Source organism: Lonchura striata, chromosome 4 (genome assembly GCF_050655825.1).
Source record: "Lonchura striata isolate lonStrDom1 chromosome 4, ASM5065582v1, whole genome shotgun sequence".
Taxonomy (NCBI): domain Eukaryota; kingdom Metazoa; phylum Chordata; class Aves; order Passeriformes; family Estrildidae; genus Lonchura; species Lonchura striata.
The window spans coordinates 61,496,719-61,523,342 of NC_140706.1; the positions used below are offsets into that span (position 1 = coordinate 61,496,719).

General features: G+C 43.7%; 1 protein-coding gene across 7 annotated transcripts in view; it reads right to left on the reverse strand.

Annotated features, from left to right (window-relative positions):
* Positions 1-26,325, reverse strand: part of NR3C2 (nuclear receptor subfamily 3 group C member 2) — a 187,769-nt gene extending 161,444 nt beyond the window's left edge. For 2 of the 7 annotated variants that reach the window (XM_077783015.2, XM_085579275.1), the window contains exons 1-2: positions 26,184-26,325; positions 19,600-21,364 (exon numbers count right to left, since the gene is read on the reverse strand). In XM_077783015.2, coding sequence (XP_077639141.2) covers positions 19,600-21,362 — 1,763 coding nt within the window. In that variant the 5' untranslated portion in view covers positions 21,363-21,364; positions 26,184-26,325. Of the gene's footprint in view, positions 1-19,599; positions 21,393-24,525; positions 24,639-26,183 lie in introns of those variants that run through there. The other 5 variants (XM_085579277.1, XM_085579276.1, XM_085579274.1 and 2 more) reach the window with 4 other exon arrangements.
* Between the last annotated feature and the right edge of the window lie 299 nt (positions 26,326-26,624).

Here is a 26,624-nt window from a genome sequence, read left to right on the forward strand (position 1 = left end):
CAGGAAGGAGGAACACTGCCCAGGAGCCCTTGTGAGGAATGGGCCACAAAGGTACTGCAACCTCATCTCACTCTTACCAGGAACACAGACAGAAATATTTTTTTAAACATACATACACACCTCAACATAGAATGTCATGCATAAATAATCACTATTTTTTTATCCAAAATTTCCTCTTGATTACAAAGACAGAGAAACCTATGATCAGCAGGAAATTTCTGTGCATGTATTTTGCTTTACCAGTGGGGAATACACTTCTGCAGTGTGTTTCAGATACAGGTCATGTGGAAATTTCGCAGAGAAAATCTCTTAAAGCCTTTCTGATGAGACCAGAAAATCTGGACAGACCAGTTCCTTGTTGGTCTAATTAAAAGGCCATTAGGACATTGATCCTGAAGTAAAATCTGAATGAACACACAGAGGCTTAACTGAAGGTGACAATAAGGGACATCATTCACCAAGGTCATATTTGCCCAAGAGTCCGCTTATATTCCTCCCTCATGTAGTAGAGGGCACAGGCTCCTCCTGAGGGCAACTCTCAGCCACCAGTGAACAGGAAAAAAGAGAAAGACCAAAATCCATAGACACAGGAGCAAAAGGAAAATTTCTGGGAAATGGAACACAGAATATATATGGATTCCACTTCAGCATTCTTTATCCTGAGTTACTCAGTGGCATTAGCAACCTCCTAAATCTCTCCTGCCCACTTCAATCAAACCATGCTCAACTCCATCTTTAAAATTGAACATGGACCTTTCTTTGGATGTAAACAACACCTTGCATGCCCAAACCACGTACCCCTTCTTTGTCTCCAGAACTTCCACCTCCTTCAGAAGTGAGCACCAGGAACACCTCCATCCTTTCCAGATGTTTTCAAGCACCTCCCACACATCTGCATAAGTCACTAATGCCCACAAGCAACATCTGCTCCACTAACTCAAGCCCACCAGCAGGGCTGATATCCCCATGGACACCAAGGATGAGGAGGGCTGGTCACGACTGCTGCCCAAACACCTTCAGCATGTCACTGGGAATTCCCAGTATCAACCTGCTACTAAGAAAACACAATTTACTTATAGATTTCCCTACAACAGTGTTAAGCAGCAGCTGGATGAAAATGGAAGCAGAAAACTGCTACCCATTATGACACATTTTTAACACATCTGGCCTTCTTTCCCTAAACAGATCCCTCAGACTTACAGAACCATAGCATGTTAAGGGTTGGAGTGGACCTTAAAGATTACCTAGTCCCAAACCCCCATACCATGGGACACCTCCCACTACACCATGTTGCTCAAGGCCTTATCCAGCCTGGCTTTGAAAACTGCCAAGGTTGGAGTTACCCACAATGTCCCTGGGAAACCTGTTCCAGTGCCTCATCACCCTTAGAGTAAAGAATTTCTTCAAAATATCTAAACTAAATTTCTCCTCTTTCAGTTTATACCCATTACTCCTCATGCTATCACTATGATTCCTGACAAAAAATTCCTCTTTGGAACACATGCTAAGTCTGCTATCCCAAGCTTCTGAGATAAAGCATCACTTGACAGCAGCCAAAACTTCCTTTTTGAACCCCATCTGCCTAATTTTCCTAACGTCAGTGTGAGCTATTTAGCACTCCAAGGCTGGTCATCAAAACCAGGAAAATACCTACCAGCTCAGGTGCAGAGGAACACTAGCACCAAGAAGGATACTGACAATAAACATAATTCTGGTTTTAAGCACTCATAAACAATACACTTTTAATTTCTTGTCAGGCTTAGCTACTGAATACTTAAGTTACATTTGCATGTCAGGCAACAGTACTTTGTGAGAAAGAGACGTTCTATGAGTCTGTGTATTAACTACAGTTCTTAACAAATAAACTCTGAAAAATGGCAATTAGATATGTAAAATAAGTCCATCTAAAAACTGCTTTAAAATTTATAATGGAGATTCCACAAAGCTGTATGAACATGGAGAAAACCCACTGTCACCTGCATAAGCCAGTAGTAAGAGCTTTTCATAATGAGACTTTCAGAAATGAAGTGAGGAGTTGATTTTATCTGGTACACCACAGTAATTTGCTGTGCAGTTTCATGGAACTGCTACAAACAGCATTACAGCCAAAACCCAATTGTTGCTGAAACACATTCAGTAAAATGGAAAATACAGAGAAATACAACACAGTAATTGTCTCTCAACCCACATTACATATTGTGTTTCTAAATTATATAGTATTATATTTTCAAGTTTTTAATATAGTTTCCCACTGAGGAATTGATAACACAGGAGACATTCTTTGACCTTTTCCCTCTGAATATCCAAATAATATACCACATAGGTTTATAAACCAAATAACTCTCCAGCCTTTTATTAGATCCCAAGGGATAAAATCTGTTTTAAAAAACCAACACATATAGCAATGCACAAAAGAGCTAATGCAAAGTTCTTTCCTTGCTGTGCTATTTCTCACCTGCATCGCATTTTCTCCTGAACAGTTGCAATTGCAGCTTATGAGTTTACATGTATTGGAAAGACAAAAATTGGACTTCTAGCACTTGAAAATCTGCACTGAACACCCAAATGCAATCACTGCCAACACAAACCATGATCCTGCTCACCCACCAATTCCTACTAAATGGATTCAACACAGCCATGCCATCTCTTTAAAGGCTTGACCCAAGCAATGGATGAAATAACTTATCAAGCTTTTCTATTCCCCAGATATTGCAGAAAGTATTCAATGGACGTGTTCCAAATTTAGCAGGATGTTAAAAACCACACAGCCACCAGATAAGTAATTTGTGGGGCAGCTCAATCAAAAAGCTAGGCTGATCCTTTAAAAGAGGCCTTTCGGGGATTTTGATTTGATAATGTTTGTATCTCTACAATTAATCACAAAATAATGAAGGATTCAAGCCATCACAGTCAGGCATTGAGATTGTGAAAAGATGCATGCTGTGCATGACAAGAATCAAAGTGCCAGAACAACTCAGGGAAAAAGCATAATATAAAATAGTTAGAGACACTGGAAACTTTCAAACTGCAGCAGCCTTTTTTATGTGGCCAGTCCCACTGATTTTAATGGGGCCACTGCTGCAAGCAAAAAAGTTCCATGCAGGAGCCTGTCTGCCAGACCATGCATCAAGCAACGTGTCAGGAGAAGCTGTCAGGACTCTAACTGATGTGAGATCAAACCCTCCCTCTAAAAACACAATTATGTCTGCTTCTGATGCTATTTCAGAAAATGTGAATTCTAATTCCCCATTAAAACCAGTGTTGATTTGACTTTTGGAGAGGGCTTGGGGCTTTGTTTAGGTTTTGGTTGGGTTTTTTTCTTCATGCAAGATGAATCTTAAATACACTGCTCTGGAAAGAGGCAAAACATCTGCTGACATCAGATCTATTTACAAGCATAATTTTAGAACTCTATACCAGTTTCATTCCAGATCAGTTTATCACACTGGTTTTCAAAATCCAAATTAACAAGTGGCACAATGAACAGTTAATGTCAATTCTGAGCTGCTTCTTCTAGTAAGACCAATATTTCAATGAAGTTTCTGAACACAAGACAGAACTTTATCCCAAAAAGAAATAAAATATTAATATGTTGTTTATCTTCTGTTTCCAATTTCTCAGTTTTTTGACAAATGGAATTGTAAGCCTAAATATTCCTGGAGCCTGTCTAACACAGATAGCTGATACTGTTAGCTTTTTTCAAATTTAGCACATTATTGCAAATTAAATCTACCTTGGCCATACGCAGAATGATTTTCCCCTCCTCCCTCCACAGACAAGTTGTTTCTCGGCATTTCTTCAAGATAAAATTCATGGTCACAATGAATTAGGAGTTTTAATTCCCACAGCCATCATCTGGTATAGTACTGGCCCTATGGAAAGTGAGGCCATCAGCTCTCACAAGGGCAGATTTCAGCCTCCTGATATTTTCCACCTTATTAATTCAAATGGCAAAAAGTTCTTCAGTTTTTTTTAAGGAGCTGTTTTGCCACATTCCAATGAGATAAAAATATATAGTTCTTTACCTTTTTACCCAATCTTCTTCAAGAACTATCAAAACCAAAGTATTTATCACCATCCCTTTCTCAACAACAAAACAGTTGTCTTTTTCTACTTGTCCAATGAAAATTTTACCTACACATGTCCATTTAATATCACTCAACAATGTCTAAAATGGTTCTACTGCTATTATTACTTAAATAATCAAAAAGGCTTAGTAAGAGAGCTCAGGAAGTCATTTAGTGCACGATTTTATTCCAGAAAATACAGAGAAACTGAAGCACCTACTGGAAACTGAAGCACCTACTGATGCCGAGCTAAAATTGCTTTATAAGTTTCATTATTTATTACAAACACAAATATGAAAAAAGGCATTCAATTTATTAAAAAAAAAAAAAAGAAACCAAGTTAAAAATGGGTGGGACCTTCTTATCTAATATTGAAGGAAATCTGGAAGCAGCAAGCATCTTACTGGCACAGGACATGAATGGACATCTAGGGGAGCACACACCTATGGGGAAACACTGACACTGCTCTATCCCTTCTCCTCCTGCCATAAACATTAAATACAACCCCTTTCTCCAAATCTTGAAAAATGACAAAGGAAAAAATGAGTTGCCAGCAAAGCCTGAGCAGCAAAACCGTTGTCATGAACATTTTTATTTTTAACGTGAGCACAGACTTTTCTGGAATTAATTCAGCACTGGAAAAGCTCATTTACTGCTCAGATAATTTCAGTTTCTATGAGCCCTGACATGTGAATAAATGCTCCCCTGAGAACTCTGGTTCAGCTTACCTTCATAACGCTGTTTATTTGACCAAAGTTACTTTTTCCTTTTAGAGTATGAAGGATCACCCTTCTGTGGTTACAGGGCGGGGGCAGGGAGGGTAGAGGGACTTTTGCAGAAGGTTACCTATTACTGCTACTAAAGCACTTTCTAAAAATACTGCATTTTTTAAACTTACTAGCTGTTTATACTCTAGCTGTACATTGTGTTTGAATCTCAACTCAGAGTATTTTTCAAGTGTGTCATTTACATTTCCTAGAAAGCATATCAACTGTTTTAAAATCTCATAATGACTCTCTTAAATGTCTACTTCTGATACCATAATATACTTCAACTAGTTCACACTCTAAATTATTAGCAATACCTTTCTACATATATTTCAAAAAGTCATAGTTTACCAAGTAAGTTAATTTTATTAGCTGAAAATTCAGCTTTTGGTTTCTTTCTCCGTTTTCCTTTATATAATGCATCTAACCCAGAGTGAGGGCAGGCTGTTCAGGCTCACCATTGCAGTATGGAATGAGAGTAATACGCTGCTTCCTTGTACTTCTGTGCTGATTCCTGCTATCAGGCTTTAGCCCTGGCTTCTGAACTATGAACCCTGGGGAGTTGGACCTGCCTGCTGGGCTTGGCTAACTCAGAAACTCAAATCAGCATACAGAGAGTCACTCTGCAGAGCATCCAGCACTGACAGAAGCTGCAGAAAAATAAACTGAAGCCCAAATACAGCATCTTCCAATTTCTCGATTTCACTGGTGTCTGTTGGTAGATTTTCAATAGGCTTCCTATCATCCTTTTTTTTTTTTTCCTCCTTCCCCTCCTCATTCTGGGATCACAGCCAATCCCCAGCACAGCAGCTGACTTTCTCCAGAACTAACTAGAAATATTCCGATAGACTCTATTTATAGACTCAAAAACTTAGGACTGGAAGCAGCCAACCAAATTTTTGCACTCCTTGTTCCCCTCCGTTACCTATCTATCTATCTATCTATCTATCTATCTATCTATCCATCCATCCATCCATCCATCCATCCATCCATCCATCCATCCATCCATCCATCCTGGGATATCCTAAATTCCAGATTCCTGTGTTTCTCAAAGGGGAACTATCCCACCCACAACAGGTACACCACAGGCACATACACCTCTTACACATCCCAAGGCACATGTGGACAGTGCATGCAATTTATTGAGCAGACTAAAATAACAGGAAAATTCTCCTTCTATGTCAGTCTACAAAGTATTCAGACTGATTTTCTCTCCTGTCACTAGCACTAGAAATCAAAGCTGAAGAAAAATCAAGGTTTCTGCAAGAGATTCTACCACCTGTACCTCAGACCTGTACAAACTCACGAGACCAACTGGGACACATTACTCCTTGGTTTACTATGAAAAAAACCCAACAATAAATACGAACTTTTTTTTAGCAGTCTTAAAAATTGGCTCTTATTATTGCAATTTTAAAACGTACACACACATATCTATAGCTAATACTTGCAGAGGCCAAGTAAGGTTAGTCTCCATTAGTATAAGTACAGTAAAAATACACAGCAAAAGAAAAACTGCATCCCAAAGTAGGAAAAATATTGTAGCCAACTTGCCCTTGGACATACGATTCTGCATGATTATCTATTTACAATACTGTCAGATCCTGTTCAGTACTTCAAACTGCAGATAATGTATTGAAAGAATAAGTGTTGAAATAGAAAGCTTAGTGTGCTCTGCAAGCAACACCTGGCAAGTCTGATTTTTACTTAACCTTACAAATGTTGCTAGGAAACCCTCCTCAATATTTACTTTAAGTCTTTAAAGAAACAGACTCATTCATACTGAGCTACTGGTGGGAGCACTGGGGACTTGGCGGAGAAGTTCCAACCTAAATTTACTCTTGACATCTCACTTTCCTAATCCACAGATCTGATGCAATACAGAAATATAATTAAGAGTTACCTTATGAGACCTGTAACAGCACTGGTATTTCGGACACTGCAAGTAGTGCAAACAAATTAACAAAATTTTTTTCCTTGGTTTTATGGAAATTTAATTTTTTAAAAAGCTACAGTGTTAATGCAGAGTCTTCTACAAATGTCATATTATTTTACATTTTTGTGAACAATGGATAATTTAACGATTTTCACCGTCAGCTCTCGTGTCTAGTACAGAGATATCTGGTACCTTTATCTGCCCACATGAAACATCACAAAAAGCCTAGATTGTACCAAAAACCAATAAATGGGAAACGTTTATGTATTTACTGCTGCCTTTTAAACTGATTCCATAAAATATATCTATAAAAATCGGTCAAAGATATTTCTTATAATCCTAAGTGATGAGATGCTGAATATTCTTAATTTTTAGTCATGTCAGATGAAAGCACAAGCTTTCCTAGGACCTGGGGCACTATACTAAGTTTATATCCTCTTGTGCCAATACCTGCTATTTTCCTTGCTCCTATCATTCTCTTCTTTCTCACTAGATCACATTTCTTAGTCCCCTTCATTCCTAATCCCAAGATCAGTCCTATTTATTGGTCCTGATTTTTTTTGTTTGTTTTGTTTTGTTTTCCACTGAATATGAAAATTACATTCCCTTGTATTAAATTACTGATTTAAGTCACACCAACATCAATATCACCTCTGAGTTTGGGGCACTCCGCGTGATGGAAAAAAGCCAAAATATATCCAGTAGCAACTCTCCCTATGGAGTCAGATGCAAGCTCAAAGCCTCAAGCACCTCAGGCAAAATTTGGAAAGAACTGTAAATGCCCATGCTGCTGGCACTGGGGCAAAGAAGCCCCCATGAACATCTACTGACTCTCACCCCTGCAGCTGCCAAAAGCCATGGCTGGGGCTGCCACCCCCTTGTGCCTTGAAGCATTCCAGCCTGGAACAGCAGCTTGGCAGAGGGAGGACCAGGCTTCTGTGCAGCAACATGGACCTTGCAACAACCTTCGTAGGACTTTCTTTTAATAAGCACAATATCAGGTGTTTGTGCTGAAGCAAGCAGAACCTGAAGCATCTTGAGATCATGGAAAGGGCTAATACAGGTGGAAGGACATGAAACAATTAGTGGAGGACATGGCGTATCTTGTTTATCACAGTATGGAGGGTATGAAGGTAAGAAAAGCATGAAGCTCTTGTGAGTTCAGAAGTCATCCGGACCCTGGTATTACAGTACTAATTCATATGAAATTAAGATAGGTTTCTAACCCTTTTCTTCCCATAGCTATCTTATAAATAGACTTAATGACTCTAAGTCATTTACAAGCACTAATACATCACCTAGTCAACTCAGTCTCATATTAAAATTAATCAGACATCCACAATACCCAATTAGCTGCAAATCAATAGGTTTACTTTACAAGAATTTATTGATCCACAATGTAGGTTTTTTCCTGAAATGATAATTGTAAGTCATTAAATTAATTTGCCAAAGTTACAGCTGCCTGCAAATACTTAAGGCAGCTGCCTATACTCAAAACAATTCTGTTTGGCTTTACAGATTAGTATTATAATAAATATCAGAATATCTCTATCTAGCTGAAAAGAAGTGAAATTCACTTAATTTAAAAAAAAAACAAAACAGCCTATTTGGCACTTCAGTTTCATTTCCTATTTCCAAGATTTAATTCAGCTTTTTTTAGGATTTCTAGATTGCGCTGAAGGGTGAGTAAGTAGGTACTTTTCTCATTCTGGTCACAACCTACCAACAAACACATCTGCTGAAAACAGTGCCTCCAATTCTTCTGTGCAACAATTTCCTCTGCCTGAAACTCTGAATCTTTTCTCAATTACAGATGCCAGAGCTCACAGGTGAAAATGCAGTTACACATCGGCAGCACTTACATTACAGGCATAAAAGGAGATATATGGAGAGGAGTGGTCAGTCCCGAGGATCCACCATCCAGTTATAGGCATCACAAGGGTTGTGCTTCAGGCCAGCTCCAGCGGGGTCCCATGGACAGAAGTCAAGGCTGGAATGCCCTGGGTACCTCCTGGAATGTTTTTTTCATTCTCTTGTGGCTCAGAAGAATATGATTGTTCAGCCCACAGCTGCCCAGTGGTGTGAACCAGAGGACAGAAGATGGTGGCAATGGGAAGATTCGCTTCAGAAGCACGTTTCTGATCCAAATAAAAATGTAAACAAAACCTACAAACTCTATTATTAGCCTTTTGCACCCAGTTAACTCATGTTTATGTTAGAAAAGAAAAATATCCATTTTTCAATTTGCAGGCCCCTAATAGATACATTTTTGATTTCATTAATAAAAAAAAGTAAATCAGCAACTCACTTTTTTCACTTCTATTTATATACACATTAACTCCTCTGAATTTTCTCCCTTTTTAAAATAACATGTCCATCCAAAGAACATTCCTTTTTGCTTCTTCCACCAAATGGGTTTAATATAAAGTGAGTAACCATTCTTTATCTCATTATCTGCATTTACTGCATATTTAATCATTCAAAGTTTTCAATGCCCAATCTCCTTCTTTTTACTGTCAAATCTCCAGAAACATAAATTTCAAGCAGTCCCAAGAATCGGAAAGGTTAGTTGGGAAACAAATGCAAATCAAATGCATTGTTTCACTGCAACATTATCTTATGTCAGTAGTTGGCAGCAGCCATAAAGCTCTGGACCACTTCCAACATTTACTTCCATACACTGAGCAGAAGCTGACATGTCTAACCCCACACACTTTGTTCATCTTCCAGCTACTTCATATGGATCCAGATTAAAAATAAGGATTTAAAAATCCTAATTGTATCAACTGGAATCAGTCTCTTTTACCACGGTGTATCTGAAGGAAGAGTATGGTAAAGCTGTGCAGGGTTTGTAAAGCTAATTCTGCAGCAATGTGGGTTTATTTGATGGATTTTCCAGCAGGGCAGTCTGCAACAAAGGTTCAATGCAGAATTTCGACAAGACAGTCATGTTTAGTAACTTTTTCTAATCCTTAAAGGATATGTATTGGCCAATATTTGTTTTTAACTATGAACATTAGAAAGCCTTAGTGCTCAAAACCGAACAAAATTAAAACAGAAATAACAAAACAAACCTATGGTGTACATGGGTGAGTGGGCTATGAGCTGGGGAGGCAATCCTTAGGAAATGGGGGAAAATGACTTCCACTGCAGCATCCCCGAATATTCTCTCCCTGCTGGGCTCAGGGTGCTCAGGGAGCTGCAGGAGTGCAGTGGTCCAGAAGCATGCATCCCCTGGCCAGAAATGCCAACATGTTCAATTTCTACCAAACCATACAAAATAACAGACCTTGATCCTTAGAAACACCAAATATTAAACTATATTGTCTTCAAGTGGAATCCCTGAGTTTTTTCCAGGGAGTTTTCCCATATCCCAGGATCCACGCCTGTGCAAGGATTTAATTGTTTTGTTTTATTTTAATTTATCCAAGTGAGTTTGGAAGTTAACACAGTTATATCTAGCAAAGTAGCTCTGAAGCTACCATTAGAGGAAGAGCTTTCTAACTGCTCTAGCATACTGCACTCTCTAGCACAAATCTAATTTAGTTCAAAATAATGAAGCTGACAGCTCAGATAGTCTGCCTGGAAACTGTGCAAATTTCCCACCCACCTTCATTTGCAAGGTCCCTGGCACTCCAGTCTTCAAAAATGCTGAAGTGCATGACAGGTTTCTAGAGACAAGTCTTCAGCAATGCTAAAAGTGAGATCTCCAACCTTTTGGAGAAGCTCATATTTGAACTCATGCCTCCTGAGGGAATAGAAAGGTTGCTCTCATGATGCCTCAACCTTAAGGCACTTCCAGAAGTAACCTCTTTCCTGCTCCTAGTCTTAGGGCAGTGACTTTGATGAAACTTGACTAGGAGACCACATCCCACCTGCAGCACTGCTCCTGTCAGACGAGAGCCAGTGTTTGAGTGGGGAAAATGGTGAATTACCTGCAAAAGGCTGGAGAGGGACTTTCTGCAAGGCCACACAGCAATAGGACAATGGGTAATGGCTGTAACTGAAGGAGTTATATTAGGAATGCCTAATTTAGAATAAGGCATTTGGAAAAAAATTCTCTGCTCTGAAGGGTGGCACAGGCTGTATGGAGCTCTGAGCAGCCTTGTCTAGTTGAAGGTGGGGTTGGAACTCGACGATCTCTGATGTTGCTTCCCAAGCCAACCCACTCTATCACAGCGAGCAGAGTCCCTTCCCCACTCCCTTTCCTGCGGCAGCACCAAGGGAGAGCTAAAGACACAAACACAATTGATTTTTCAAGGTGAGACGCTGCCAGAGTAAACCGGGGCTCGCCGGTTGTGAAACCACACTTCCAAAGGGCTCGGGGAGCGCAGGTCTCGGCGAGGACACGGCGGGTGACGTGGGGCGCTCCCTTGGCACACGCACACGGCTCCTTGCGCAAGCCGCAGGGATGCGGGCGCGGGCAGCCCGGCACCCAGTGCCAGCACCTGCCCCTTCCCTGCACGGCCTGGAGCTGTCACAGGGAAGCGAGATCGAGGTAAAAATGTGTTAAGCAGAGCACTGCTTTGCTCAGTTACTGCCCCCATCTCCACGGGGCACCCCCGAGCAAAGACTGGGATGGATGGACGGATGACCGTGCGCCATCCCGACCCTCTGAGCCAGGTACAGGAGCTTGTGAGCGCGAGAAATTCAGTACAAAGGAATTTCAAACCCTGAAAACAAAGGGTTTCGCAGGACTGCACTATGATCTTAGTACAACACAGGATTCAGAAAAGCACTGCCAAAATGCTGGCAAGACCCTACAGTTCTCAGCAGCTAGGACGGGCAAAATCCTGGTCAGGACAAACTACTTAATTCCCCGTTCTGCCCTCTGATTAAAAGTTCTCAGACCACTGATAGATTACACTGCCCAAAATAAACATCTAAAACACTGCTTGTTTTGCAGACTTAAGACTGAACATGCACCCAAAAGGGTCATACACACACAAAAATAAGGAATTAAGATATTCTCGCAAATCCAAAAGATTCAGAAAGCATTATTAAAGATAATATGAAGTTTTTGATTTCTTTTTTAGTTTTTCATTTTCAAAGACCTAATTGCTATGGAATTAGTTTATAAAGCTGCCACTTTTTGGGGTAACACTTCTCAAAAGCAGATATGCAATGAAGAGCACAATAGAAAAGACTTACATACTCAGAAAAAAAAATTTAGCCTGAAAGCTCATTCAAAAAAGTTATTTTACCTCCAGATCCAAGTAGAAAGTATTGTTTAGGAGACAGGATGGAAACGAGCAAAGTGATAGAAAAATTGTCAGAAACATTCAGCAATTAGTCTGAAATTTGCTTTTTAACCTTAGGGCTGTAACTCTTTGATGTATTGTTATCACTAACCACAATCAGCAGCATACCCATGCATCTTAGAAGGAGCATACAAATTCCTATAAGCCATTTTATGCATTATCCACAAATACCGTATTCTGTTTCTGCTCAGAGACTCTAACCAGAATTTACTTTCTTTTTTCTCCTTTTCAAAAAACAGCATTATATATTAAGTCCAAGTAACCCTACCTCCAAATAAGAAATTTAAGCTATCAGCTTGTTCATGAAGCCAGTACTCAGTTTAGAGATCATAGATTTGGAGAAATTTAATTTAGCAACTAGCTGACAAGAAACCCTAATGTAATTGCAGGTGCTTAATTCACTGTTTAAGATAAAATACAAAATTCAAGTTATTTCATGATCTACCAGCAGTGTGGGAACTTCTGCTACAATATAACTCAGTAAAGAAATGGCAACTTGCAAAAATACTTAGTCACATACAGTGTTACTTATACTTTTAAGAATTCAGAATGAACAGGATGGATTTGGTTTTCTGCACTTTTTTTGTTTTGGGAGAGGGTTTCAGGAGATTGGGGTGGGACTGGGGGGCAGGGGGTTGTTTCTTCTGTTTGGAATCTTTCAGCACTGATTTCAGCAAAATAGAGAAAGAGAACCCCCCAGATCACCTCCTTTCAGAAAACACACTGTTAAGCTCTGATAAACCACATTAAGAAACCTCCCTGCAAAACAAACCAAAAACAAACAAAAAAAAAAAGCCCAACTCCAAACAGGGTCACAAAGTCTCCCATTTAAAGAGACCATTTATTTGAAAATTTTGCCCTGAAAGCAAACCAACCCTCAAGGTTTTTGTAAAATCCCAGAGTCCCTGAAGGGAAAGCCATGATGCAGAAATCCTGTCCCCAAGTCCGAGGAGGGAGCCCCGCAGACAGGGGGAGATGCTGCTGCTCCTCTTGTGGGCAGTGGTACTGGAGCAGGCTACACTGGGAATTGCTGCCATGAATAAACAGGCACTTCCTGACCTGCGAGCCCTTCCCCTGCAGCCTCAGCCAAAAAAGCCTTCCTCCAAGGTCAGCCTGACTCCTCCAGCAGCAAAGCCAAGGTGGCTCCAGCAGGAGAGGGCTGTCGGAGAGCCCGCAGACGGTGACCTTCTGCTGCGGGTGGCACAAGTAGGGCAGCAAGCAGTCATATCATGCCATGGTCTATTTAGGGTGCATTCAGACGTGCCCAATAACACCATGAGAACCTGGTCCACTGCATCCAATGGAAATACTGCTGCTTTTTTCTTTCTCTCCACAGATCTCTCACTCAGAGCAGACTGCAACCGAATTCATATGCTGAGCACCAGGCACTGTGTAGCAACCAGCTGCATGTGAAAACTGATAAAAGTACTAAACTTAGATGGATTTAATACCTGTTTTTCACACTCTTTCTTGTTAGGCTCCTCGTTGGACCATTTTTATCACTCTTAGACAGCCATATTTTAAGACACTTTTACCAGGGAACAAGTTACAGTTTTATATTCATCCTTAACTGTGGTATTTTCCGACCTCTGAGATCTTAAATCTCAAATCTGAGTACTCCATTGTTCTCCAAGAAGTTTTGGTCAAAACAAGTCCATTATTAACTCCATCTCCTACAACTCTGCTCAATACATACAATTGAAAAAGAGAAAACGCCTTAAAACTACCTCCTGAAAATACCAGCGTTGGGATTATGGCTCAAGAATACATTATTTTTAAGCAGAAAAGTGCACCTGGGATATTTCACAGGTTCCATTCCCTTTCCATCCTTTCAGTTTGTTCTCATGTCCATATCACATCATACTGCTCACCAAGTTTCACTCTCCTGTTGATTCTTTAGAGCCTCAGAGTGGACAGGATCAGGAACCCAATCTGGTTCTCACATACAGCAAGCCCAATCAGAGGGCAAAGCCAGAATCATAGCAGACAAGGCATGGCCATATAGAGTATTTTTGCTACTGGAAATAATACATTGTTCAGCTACAAGTGACACGCAACAGCAGCCACTGCTCCAGCCTGGGATGAGCAAAGCAGCAATCAGTACCTGGCAATCTGATTCAGCCAGGCAGAGTACTCCACAGCAGGTTGTGGCTCCATTAATGTTAAGTGCTGGTTGAGTAAGGCCAGGTTATTGAACCACAACTTAACAATTTACTCCCTCTGCAGACAACACGAGTACTGCATGAGCACTCAATCTGCCACAGCAATCCTTGTGCTTGCTTGCCTGCCTTGCTGCAACACACATGTCATAAAACAGGGCTGGAATATTTTTTATGCAGTTCATACATTTCTGTCTTCCAGTCCTCATGAAAATGGACTGATCCATACAGTCAGAACAAGCACAATCAAAATTTCTTCTGCTTGTTTTAAAATCTCTACATTGACGGTGACCCCAGCTTCCTGTTTTTTAGAAAACCATCAAAACAAGATTATCATAGTGAGATTCCACACCACCAAAAGTCATACAAAAACTAGGCAGCAATTATTAGCCACTATCAGAATTAAACATGGCAAACTGATTTCCAACAGCCAAGTACTGCAAATTTTAGTGGTACCAACCAGCAATTGAAACGTTTTGGAAATACACAACTTTATTTACCCCTGAACAAAGAAACAACCAAGCCCTAGATCCTGGCACCCATCTTGACAACAGAACTTTTATTTCCCCAGATGGGGAAGATCCACCCAGCTCTGGAACACAATTTTCCATTAATGTAGACTTCCCTGTGCCACAGTGCAGGAGGCAATTGATATGTATAATTTTAAGGGAAAATAAGGCATTATTTGCATTCACATTTTAAGGGAAAATACTTTATACAGACTTTGAACTTCTCAATAAACAGCAATACAAAAACCCAGCACCCTCACCAAAATAACAACAAAGAAAGCTGTAGAAAGTAAAGGCTGTTCAATGCATGCTGGTATGCCCAAGAGAACCTTTCAACCTCCTGGGCTGACATATGAATACCGACTTCTAATTCCTTTAGCAAGAAATAAAGAATATGCAGAGGTCTCATCTATGTCAAGACTATACCCAAAGCTGCATTTAAAAAAAGACACAAAATTATACAAGAACCTACAAAAACAAGTATACCTTCTCAAATTGAAACAGAGGAAAAATATAGATTTGAGGCTATGGTCCGTGGTGTTAGATAGTAATTTCTGAAAAAGGTTTGCACAGTAAATTTTTGGGAAGATAAAGGGGAATACAGTCCTGCCAGGCATGGAGACTATTTTAACAGCACAGTCCTTTTCTCATGAAGTCCGTCAGCAAACAGAGGTCAAGGCCATTCATAAATTCTAAAAATAATATTTACCAGACCTTTATCTTTCTGGCAGGTATAATTCTGATAAGTGACTATTCTAGATAATATTTAACATAAAAGTTTATTTACAAAAATACTTGCAATAGCCTGAAATCAGATTTTAACCAGAATCAAATTCAAGCCAGTAAAGGCTACAGGTAAATCAAGATGAGGTTGTTGGGTTGCTTTCTGGTTTTTGGTTGGAAGAGATGGCTTTTTGGGGGCACTTTTTCAAGTAGGGTCTAAGAAATAAATACTGACACATGTGAATGGCTCAGGAAAAGACAGGTATAAGTCATCCCTAAAATACTACCAATGTCTGATCAAAAATGTATTGAAACACTATTATAGATAAACATATGCAATTCATATTTAAAACCTAAACTTTCTGAATAGCACATCAAACTTTGTGAATTCCTCCCACACTGGATTACACCAGTGGAATTGCCAGGAAGAAAGACAGTGGGAGGGAGTATCAGCCCTCTGTTTCCATCACAAGCACCAAGAAAAGCAAGTACATGTGTGTACATATATGAGTTAATATGGAAATTAGAGGGAAAAGGCACATTTGCACAAGAAGCTTTAGGTAAGAGCTAATGCAGCAGAAAGGTCATCCTCCTCATTTTTTACTGGTGTTTTAAGCAACCATGACATTTTCATAGGCCATTTTGAAAATCACATAATTGGCACAATCATGCGGCTTAGGCTAGCACCCCAATTCAGACAAGCACTGACCACCTTATAGTGAAATCTTATCTGGACTCTTTGTGTAGACAGAATGACATCAATGACATCACACAATTGCACATACCTTCTTTTTCAAGCCCACTTAGCTATTATTTAGTTCAGAAACCAGTACTTCTTAGAAATGCAATTTGTGGAAGGAGGAATCTATACACACAGCCAGACAAGTATGATTCACCCTTTATTAAAAATTACAAATGTAAAATCTTTCAAAAACAAAGACATGTTCTGCATACATATTAGCAGAAGAAAAATATTTAAAAGGGAATAAGGCAATTTGGTTTTCCTTAAGAGGCTCTCATTCCCCAAACAGCACAAGCTGCAATGTTATAAAAAAGTTACTATCAACTAACTTAAAAAGAACCATAACTGTGCACATCTAATAAAAGTAACTGAAGGAGAAAAAGATAAATGTTCCAGTTGGCAGTGGGTGACTGGCACAGTCAACAAGGCAGCAAGGCATTTTAAATGCTTCAACTATGGTTATTAGACACGACCACCAGTAACTGATTCAAGAAAGGGGACACACTAATATGATTTTTTTTTAATAGCAATATCCTAAAGATTCATTATCAATATGAAAAGTCGAAGTCATCTTCTTTTGGCCATCCACTCTTTTTCACCACATAAGCTGCAAGTCTGAGGCAGTTCAGAAAGGGTATGACATCAGGGTTCAGAAAATAATGCTGCTAAAATAAGATGTATTTTATGCTGGTCATCTACTGGCTTTAGAGAACCATGCAGCCTATTTTTTCCCTTTGCCTTATTCTTTGCTTGCAGCTATTTATATTGCAAACAAAAAAGAAAGACCAAGACTCAGAATACCAGAAATGTCAAAATATTGCAAACTTCAAGGGGTTAATCACATGCTGTAAAAGTCTGCAAAATGTGATGCCTGATATGATTGACACACCAGAAAAAAAACCCGACTGGAAATAGCAAGGATCTGGTTTAGGTGTAGAGGACAGAGGTGTGATGCTGCTGTTCCAATGACATGAAGGAAGAGGCAGTTTGCGATCCCCGTACCACAAGGACATGGGACAGCTGAAACCAGCCTTGCTTGGCATGTTGGGTCTGGCACGGTTTTAAGCTATGTGTGCTTTATTACAACACCTAAGAGCACCAACAAATTTGAGTATGATTTCCTCTGTTCTAGCTGCAAGACAGCACAGAAACGAAGAGAAAAATAAAGATCAGTCTGAGGTTCAATAGCAAGGCTGAGCTTTTACATGTGTGACGTCTTATTTGTCTCAGCAGCAGACAAATATCTCAGCAGACACCTCAGCACTCAAATCTGCACTGCCAAAGAGATCTCTGAAGGATTTTACCTTGAAAATTTTAAGGGCTTTGCACAGGTCCCTGGCTGCACTGTTGGCATAGAGCCATCACCAGCCAGATTAAGAGCAACATTTAGTTAAATAATGAGGTTGAGTTCTGAGATTTGAAATGATGACACATGTCCTAATCTGGAGTACAGATCAGGATGCCTAGAGTGTCGCAACCCTGCAGATCTCCATCACCTGAAGAGAATTCCACACGTAACAGCTCTCAGCACCAAACGTTTCAGGATTTCAATCCTGCAGTGGCAGCTGCACTCACCTGCAAATCCTACAGAGATACCAGCCTGGAGAACAAAGGAAAGTGCACCCAGCCTATGCCATCATCAAATCTGATTACATTTACTGATCTAGAGCTACCACGGACTAATGTCAGATCAGAAGACTCCTTTAAAAGCCTTATGAGAAACTGTCACTCCAAACACAACTATTGATGGCAGCCATGCTTCTTCCTGCATTATTTCCTTGTTTATTGTCCCTGCAATGGATGGCAGCCTTGACTCAGTGCAAGCATTCAGTCACACAAGAGTTCTCACAGCTGGCAGGAGCCACCTCTCCAAGCAACAATGCTCAACCACAAATGCAGTAAAATATTGGGTCTTTGTATTCAGTCTTCTGGTGAACTTTTCTCACTATATAAATAATGCAATTTATGAAAATTTTATCAGGTAAAATAACTAGAAAACAGTGACTCCATCTCCCTTAATCCAATAATGTACATTTAATCCAAGACTGGATGATAACAAATATCCAGCTACATGCACAGTTGAGCATGATGATAGGATACAGCCCTCACAAGTTGCGTATACTAAAAAGTGCCTTTTTTTGAGACCATATTGGAAATGGCCAAAGAAAATGTGAAGTAGGGCCCACAAAATGATAGCGAGATGGTAGCAATGCTGAACAGAATGAGAATAAAATGAAAACAGGTAAGGCTATTTTTTTTCTCCTTATAGGTAGACAGGCTGATTTCCCTCCTGAAAAGCACCATTATTTTAGATATTATGCTTTTAACTACAACACTATTTTCAGAAATCTGTAGTATCATACAAATATGGAAAACACCACGCATCCTCCTCACCCCACTCCAAGAATAAGGCAGATGCTTCATTCACTGAGGGCAGCTGCATAACTCGTGATGAGAAAAAAAAAACACATGAGAAAGGTAAATGCCAATCTGTCACTGGCTATTTGAGCTTTGGCACAAGCCTTTAGTCAGCCTGCTGGGTACATAGGTATGCTGTGCAGCCATTTGAACTCTGTCATGCTGTTAGAGGTGCTTCAGAACTTGTACTATTGACTCTGCAACTGGGTGGTTTAGGAAAGTAGGCATCCCTCATGAGATACAAGGACACCTGCTTGAAGAAGGACGTGCTGCCACAGATCAGCCAGGAAAGCCAAATTCAGATGACACTTGCTCATTTCTCTTCCACCAAAGTGAGATGATCAGTTTATCCATTTCTCCGTTTCAAATGCATCAGGTTTTAACAGCCCTCCTCCTTCTGGAGGCATTTTTCTATATATATAAACCAAATGTTCCTACAGTTAAAATACAGAAATAATATGTTGCCACAGGCTTGTTTAGTTTTTTAAACTTAACCAGTTAAAGTCTACTGCAAACACAGAACCATGCTTCTTCACAAAAAGAGATTCCTGACACTACCATTTTCTTATCCTCATCTCAACATTTCATATGAGGTACCACACATTCAGGCTCCAGCTAAGAAAAAAATAACCATTATAGGACACAAGAGAGCAATTTTACTAAGCTCTCATTATAGGAAAAACAACATTTGTAGTAGTAAGAGCTCATAAACATACTAAAGCCATACCTTCAAACCTAATAACAACAGAATACAATATGTTCTCCTTAAATATTAAAGCCAGCACTTTGCTTTCATTAAAGACAGAGTAAAATAAAGCAAGATAGCCACAAATCTAATAATAACAGAAATTCAAACAAAGAATTATGCATCAGACGGAGAAATACCACCCTGGTCCTTGTTTTAATTCACGTCTTGTTTGTTTAATGGAGAGGAGTAAAGGAAAATAATGAGACAAAAAAAACAAGAAAAAAAAAAAAAAAAAGAAAAAAAAAAAGAGTAGCAATTAGCCAGCTCACCTGGACACATTTTCTGGAATGTATTCTAGAACTGGATACCCATCACTTCTTCTGGATGCCAACTCCGAATGAGACTTCCAGGTCTCCACGAGCGTGCTGACAGCAGGGAAGGAGCTCAAGTGCTGAAATGTCTGCTCTCGAGCAACCGGCCGCGACAGGGATATCGTGCCCTGGGCACCGATCCTGTAGTGAAATGACTGTCCACCTGAATTTACACCCACAATGGCAGAGGATGGTATACTGTTCTCTTGGTAATAGCTGCCATCATCAGGCTCCTGCTTAATCCCCACACGTAGGCCTGGATTTGGAAAACCGCTACCTTCACAATTTCCATCAAATGAAGAAACGGGTGGTCCTAAAATCCCAGAAAGAGAGTAATAGTCTTTGTCATCCATAAAAGAAAAATACGAGCCATCTGTAAATGGGAAAGGATTAACTGTTTGGTTCCCTTTAAAGGAGGCACCAGAACAAGGATGTTTGGCCGGCTCTTGCTTCACTGGTACTGAAAAGGGGGAATCGGAGTTCATTTTGCTGCTGCTGTCGCCGATGCAGGCGCCGCCAAAGGACCCATCTGGCTCGGGCTTTATGAACTGAACAAGGTTCATCTGGCTGTTGTTGGAGATGGCATTCTCCATTTCCTCCATCTTAGGAAACGTGAGTTCTTGAGCACCCTTGTCTTTTGTTTCTGGACTAGGAACGGTATCTTGGCTTCTACTAGGCCCCACTGGCGTGCCAGAAGGCGGGAACCCTATGGAGTTGTTTACAGGGCTACAGATGGATGATCCCACAGTGCTAACCGCTGGACTAGAACGCGTGGACCTATTATTGGCATTGGAAGGGCTGGCAATGGAGCTTCTGGAGTTCAGGTTTGCAGGACTGGACACAGAAGATCGCATAGTGATATTGTTAGGACTTGAGACGGGAGACTTCACGCTGCAGTGGCTGGGAGGACTGGAGATCGGCGACTTCATGCTACTGATAGGGCTGGAAAGCGGAGAGCCGACGTTGCTAATGTGCGCAGGACTGTGCAACATGGAGCCCCGGCTCTCAACGTTTGGTGAGCGCGACAGAGGGGTGCCCTGCCCCATGGGGCTGTGCATGGAAAAGTTCCCAAAGCTAGCAGTAGTTGAAGACATGGAATTAACTCCCGCAGGACTACATACTGAAGAGGCCATGTTCTGAGGGCTGCAGCCTGAGGGGCTTTTCTCTTGACACATGATAGGGCTTTTGACAATCGTGTGCATGGCACCGCCGTTCACAGTGCTCCCAGAGTCCGACATCAAAGACCTCAAGGGCCTGCTGGCGCTGTGGAGGGGAGAGGAGCAATGGCCGTTCTCCTTGTAGAGCTTCACCAGCTGCTCCACATTCTGATAGATCTTTCCTGGGCTTCCCTGGTTCTGCTGATCGTAGTGGTAATCGGCGTCTCGTATCGAATCCATATATAAACCCATGGATTCGGCCACCGCTGCCGACAGCTCCTTGGATTCCGTTTCGGTTTTGATGTCAGAGCGCAGGAGACCAGGCTGGCTGTTGTCTTGCTGCAGGCATGAAAGTAGCTCAGGTTTTTCTTTGCTGTTTCCTTGGGCACTGCTGTTTGTGAAAGTGCCGGCGGCGCAGCTGACGTTTACGATCTCCATGTAGTTACTGTCATCAGTCTGCTCTCCAGCACCTATGGAAGAATACTCCACAGACTGAGAAACTTGACCCCACCGTCTCTCCATATCTAAGCCTTCTGGGTAGCTGTGGTATCCTTTTGTCTCCATAACTAGCAAAGACATATATAAAAAAGTAAAATTAATGACAGGACAGTGTGACTTCCTAAGGAAATTTCCTAATTTCCTAAGGAAACAAGGCATATCCGCTTTCTCTGTCTATCCTCCTCTCTCTCTCTGCCTGCCAGTCCCATTTCCCTGCCCCATCCATCATCCTAAACCATTTGTCCAATTTCAATCAAACCGAGGGAAAGGTCTCATGGATACGACAGCCCTATGGGCTCAGGGAGAAAACAGCTCAGCAGTTAGGAAACACCCAAATTATTGCTCCCAGCCCTACTCCAAAAGGAATGGCTTGGCAATGTCAGCACAGCCACCCACCCTCCCTGGCCACAGCCCCATGGTCAGTGCCAGCTGTACCGCACCTAAAAAAGGGAAAGGGGAGCAAGGAAGGAGGGGATCCAGAGAGGTCCTGAAAGGACATGCAGGATGAAAACCCTGTGGAAATTGCACATTACAGCTCTGCTCCTCCAAGGACCTTCCACTGCCATGTTATGGGAAAACAAAACAAAGGAGACTGCTGTTTTAAGGGGATGTCTCTTCATCTTCCTCACTATGCAGCATAGCACAGGATGCTTTAGAAGGAACCAGTGATTCTGAGGGGCTGGGAGCCAACTTTTCCCTTCCCAGCTACACAAACTTCTCGTCCAACCTCCCAAGGAGACATGAAGGTGTGGGGAGAGAAATAGGACAGCAGATCAGTAAGAAACATTTCTACCACAGAGGAAGGGGATCAGACTAGGTGGGAATGCATGGCTATTAATTTGCATGGCATTAAACAGATCCGTAACTCTGCCAATTGTACAAACTTCCACAGCAGCCAGCAAGAGGGAAAAAAAAAAGTAAACCTTGTTCTAAAATGGACCCTAAAAAACCCCTTCCCATCCCACATGCCACTTTCTCAAGGCAAGCAGAAAAATGCATGACCCAGTCACTAATAATCTGAAAACCACATATAAGTAACAACAATTTCTAATTTTTTAAGGATTTGGCTTATAGTATCATTAGAACTGCAGAAACTCAAGTGCCAACAGTAGCAATATCAATATTATGCAAATATTTTTTTCCTTTCTGCATTTACACATTTTTCAATATTTAATTTAGTGTTCAACCTCTTTACTTAACACTATTTAACTAAGCTATTATGAACAAAATGATAAAAACAAAATGAAAAACCTTAAACTTAATGACTTGAATACCTCTTTGCCCTTACTTAATTGGAACTAGAGCCCAATCCTTACATTTCCCTCAAGCACAAATTTTATTAGAATCTAGAATTATGCGTCTCACATCATCATGTATATTAAATCACATTCCTATAGTCTAAAGTTTTCAGACAGAAGTGCCTAATTCCACATAAAGTCACTCACAGATAATCACCTACCCCTGATTTAAGTGCTGAGCAAGCCTAATTCCTAGAGAAATCAACTGCAGCTGTGAGTGACCTGCATTTCTGAAAACCAGGAAACTTAGTTAAGGCTTAAAATTAGGATTTAACAGTCTTAGAAGCACCAGCAGAACCACTGCATACCAGGAAATCTCTGTTACAGGCCTAACATTACACCAGTGTTTGAGCTTTGTAGCAACTGCTCCTACAGAAGTAAAATTCAAACTTCATATATAATCAATAGGTGAGCATACTCTGAAACTTCAGCAAATAAAAATCTGAGTCACACAAAGGAAAGGAAACTAGAAAATGCCCTGATCCTGCACTTGCAAAGGCTGGTAAATATATCCGAGAGGATCAGAAAGCAGCAGAGATTATTTGTGGCCTAATACAAGTTCAGTTTAAAATGACAGATATAAATTAGGGAGAATGCAGCAGCAAACGGATTTTTTGGGAGTGACGGTTTCTGTCACCTTCAAGTGCCTCAGTGGATACCAGAACCAAATTAATCATCTCAGGGGTTACTGGTAGCATTAGGGTTTGGTTTTGTTATTTCAGGCAGAACTTATTACAACTTCACTAGCACATCTATCCACAGAATCCACACTTCACCTACCGCACACATATGCCTTTTTACTAACTTTCACTAAACAAATCTCACTGGGGGCTGAAACATCCACAGACACCCACAACTAAAGCTCAGCAGTGTTACATACTGGAACCAAGATCATCTCTATCTGACACTTTACAAAGCAAGAGACACTGTGTGCACAGCAGATATCCAGACTCCCTCTCCGAAGAATTACTGAGACACTGCGAGCCATGCATTTCACCCAAAACATATCAACAAACACAGCCCTCCGCAGCACAAATCTCCGATCAATTAGGCATGAAACTAGTCTCGCAGCAACAGCCAAATAAAAAATCAAATGGTACCTGGTATCCCTGCAACCAAAAGGTCACCTAGATACGGGGAAATCTGAAGTAAGCCCAGTTTCACAAAATAAAAAAACAAAAAACAAACAAACAAAAAAATAAAACACCACAAAAAAACCAAATTGATGGCTCAAAGCGGCCACCCACTTCTTAATTCTCGGTGTAAACCAAATTTCCTTGAAGTTTCACTGTCCGCCAGCCACCCCGCTGACACAAGACTGCCCAGGGGACTTGAGTTTCATGGCTGGGCTGGGGTTTTCTCCCTTTCTCCAGGGTACCGGAGCGGCGCGGGCAGCCCCGGCACGGCCGCCCTGGGACCCGAGCGGAACGGGGCGCGGGTCCCCGCGTCCCCCAGCGTTAGCACCCACGCAGGCAGCGCGCACGCTGATTTCCCTATTTACCCTACACTGCGAGGAGCATCACCGCAGCTCCCAGGGAGCATCCACCGCTCTGCATCCCCGTCCCCCACGCCCCCAAGCCAGCCTGCTTCCCCGCAGGTGCAGTCCGGGCTGTCACGCGTGGGGGAGCCTAGCAGTGCCCGGAAGCTCGCTCCCTCCCTTCCCTCCCTCCCAGGAGTCCGCGGGGGAGGGGGGATCCGACAGCCCAAACCCGCTTTCGGCCGAGCCCGCCCCGCCGGCCCCCTCCTGCCGCCCGCCCCCCGAGCGATGCAGAACAGCGCTTCTTCCAGCGCAAACGCCGCTCCCCGCCCTTCACGACGGGGAGGGTCCGGGCCCCGCTGCCGAGCCTCCCCGGCTCCTGCCACTCCCCGCCAGCCGCACCTCCCGCCGCGGTCCGGGGAGCGGAGCGGTGCCCCCGGCCCGGCCCCGGTACCTGTTGCGGCGGGGCGCGCCCCCGAGCCCCGCGGCGCGGAGCGGAGCGCAGGGCAGCGCGGAGCGGCAGGGCGGGCGGCGCGGCTCCCCCGCCCCTCCCCCGCCTGCCCGCCCGCCCGAGGCGAGCCGCGCCGCCCGGTGACACGGAGCGGCACCCGGGAGGGGACGGGAAAAGGTGCCAAGTCCTTTAAAAACATGTCACATGCCCACATAAAGTTCAAGTTTACGTCCCGCCCGCCGCCCGCCGCGATTGGCGGGCGCGCCTCGCAGCGCGGCGCGGCCGGGGCCAGGCGGACGCGCCATTGGCTGCGCTGCGCCGTCAGTCACCCGCCGGGCGACATGACTGATACAAAGTTGCTGCGACACAGCCTGGGAAACGCATCTCCTTAAAGCCGCAGGGACCGCGCGGCCCCCGCGCTCCGCCCGCCCGCCCGCGGGGTCCCCGCGCACCGCCCCGGGCACCCCCGGCGAGGCCGGCGGCGCGGCGGCCCCGGGACCCCGCGCACAGGTGAGGTGCGCGGGGCGCGGCCGCCCCCGCCCGGTGCCCGCGCCGCGCCGGCGGCAGGGCCGGGCATCGCCTCTCCGCCGGCCCGGGGTTTCCGCCTGTCAGCGGCGCATGAATGCGCACCGTTCTGATGCAGCGGTGATTTAACCAGGGAAATTTTAAAAAATAAATATAATTAGGTGGACGGAAAAAAAGGAAAGAAGAAAAATGTATGGGGGGAAAAAATTTAAAAAATAAGGAGCGGAGGAACGACGACGGAGGAGCGCAGGAGGGTTCAAGGACTCGTCCTCCGCTTCCCGCCGGGCTGGCTCCGCTCCGCGGCAGCCGCGCATCCCGCCGGGCGCCCCGCCCGCTGCCTCCCGCCAGCCAGAGGAGCCGCCGGAACGACCCCTGGCCCCGGGGTTGCTGCCACCTCCTATTCCTCAGTGTCCCCCTAGGTGCCTGCGTCCCGGCTGCAGGAATACCCTTTTCCCAGACAAGCCTTAAAAGAAAAAAAAAAAAAAAAAAAAAAAAAAAAAAAAAAAAGGAAAGGAAAAAAAGCCGCCGAGCAAACTTTCAGGCGATGCGCTCCCAACTCGCTCGCTAAATACCGCCCCCAGCCCCGGTCAGCGGCCCCCGAGAGCCCCGCTCCCGGCCCCCAGGTGCGCCCCACGGCCCGGCGGGGACAGTTCCACGGCCCCGCAGGGTGACAGCGGTGCCCCCGGGAGCGGGACGGGGGGCTGAGCCCGCCGGGCAGCGGCAGCGCCGGGCACCGCGCACCTTCTCCCGCAATCGCCCGTGCGCGCCCGCAGGGACCCCGCGTGTGCTGCTGAGGGTTTGTACAGAGTCACGGCGAAAGCGCCAACATCCCTAGGATTTGGGGTGTCACGTGCCCCTCTCGTTTTCCTATTCTGCCAAATATCGACCCACACTCACGGGCCGAGGCGGCGGCTCCCAGCGCCCGCGGCGCGACCCGCGGAGGAGCAGCCGCCACCACCGCCGCGTTTCCCCGCAGGCGCTGGCGAGCAATGGACGTGTCCTTCCCGCGAAGTTTTCACGGATGGGGACGGGACTAGCCGTGACCTGGATACGCTGGCCGGTGTGTCGGACACCCGCCCCGCTGCCCCCCGCGCCGCTGCTCGCCCCGCGCAAGGCTCCGCGCTGCACTCACTCACCTCCCTTAGGACATGGTGGCGCGGCGGGGGGGGAAGGCGCGGCCCCCGGCTACTGGCAGCGAACCATCCGGGAGCCCGCACCGCCACCCAGAGTAGAAAAAAAAAAAAAAAAATTAAAAAAAAGTAAGCGGAGGAAGCACCGGGAGCGCGGCCGGGCGGCGGGAGGGAGCTGCGGCGGCAGGCGGCGGGGTGCCCGCGGCTCGGCTCCGCTCGGCGGACAGCTCCCACCATGGACGCCTAGGTGGGTGGGTGCTCCCGAGGGTCACACCCTCGCCCGCCGGCGGAGGGGAACGGGGGGTGGATCCAGCACCGGTGGGGGAGGAAGGGGTTTTTTGGGGGTGGGGGGGGGAAAAGAAGAGGGGGCGGAGAGGGAGGGAGAAAGACACCCTCCAAAAAAAAAAAAAAAAATCAAAAAACAAACCCGAAAAAAAAAAATCAAAC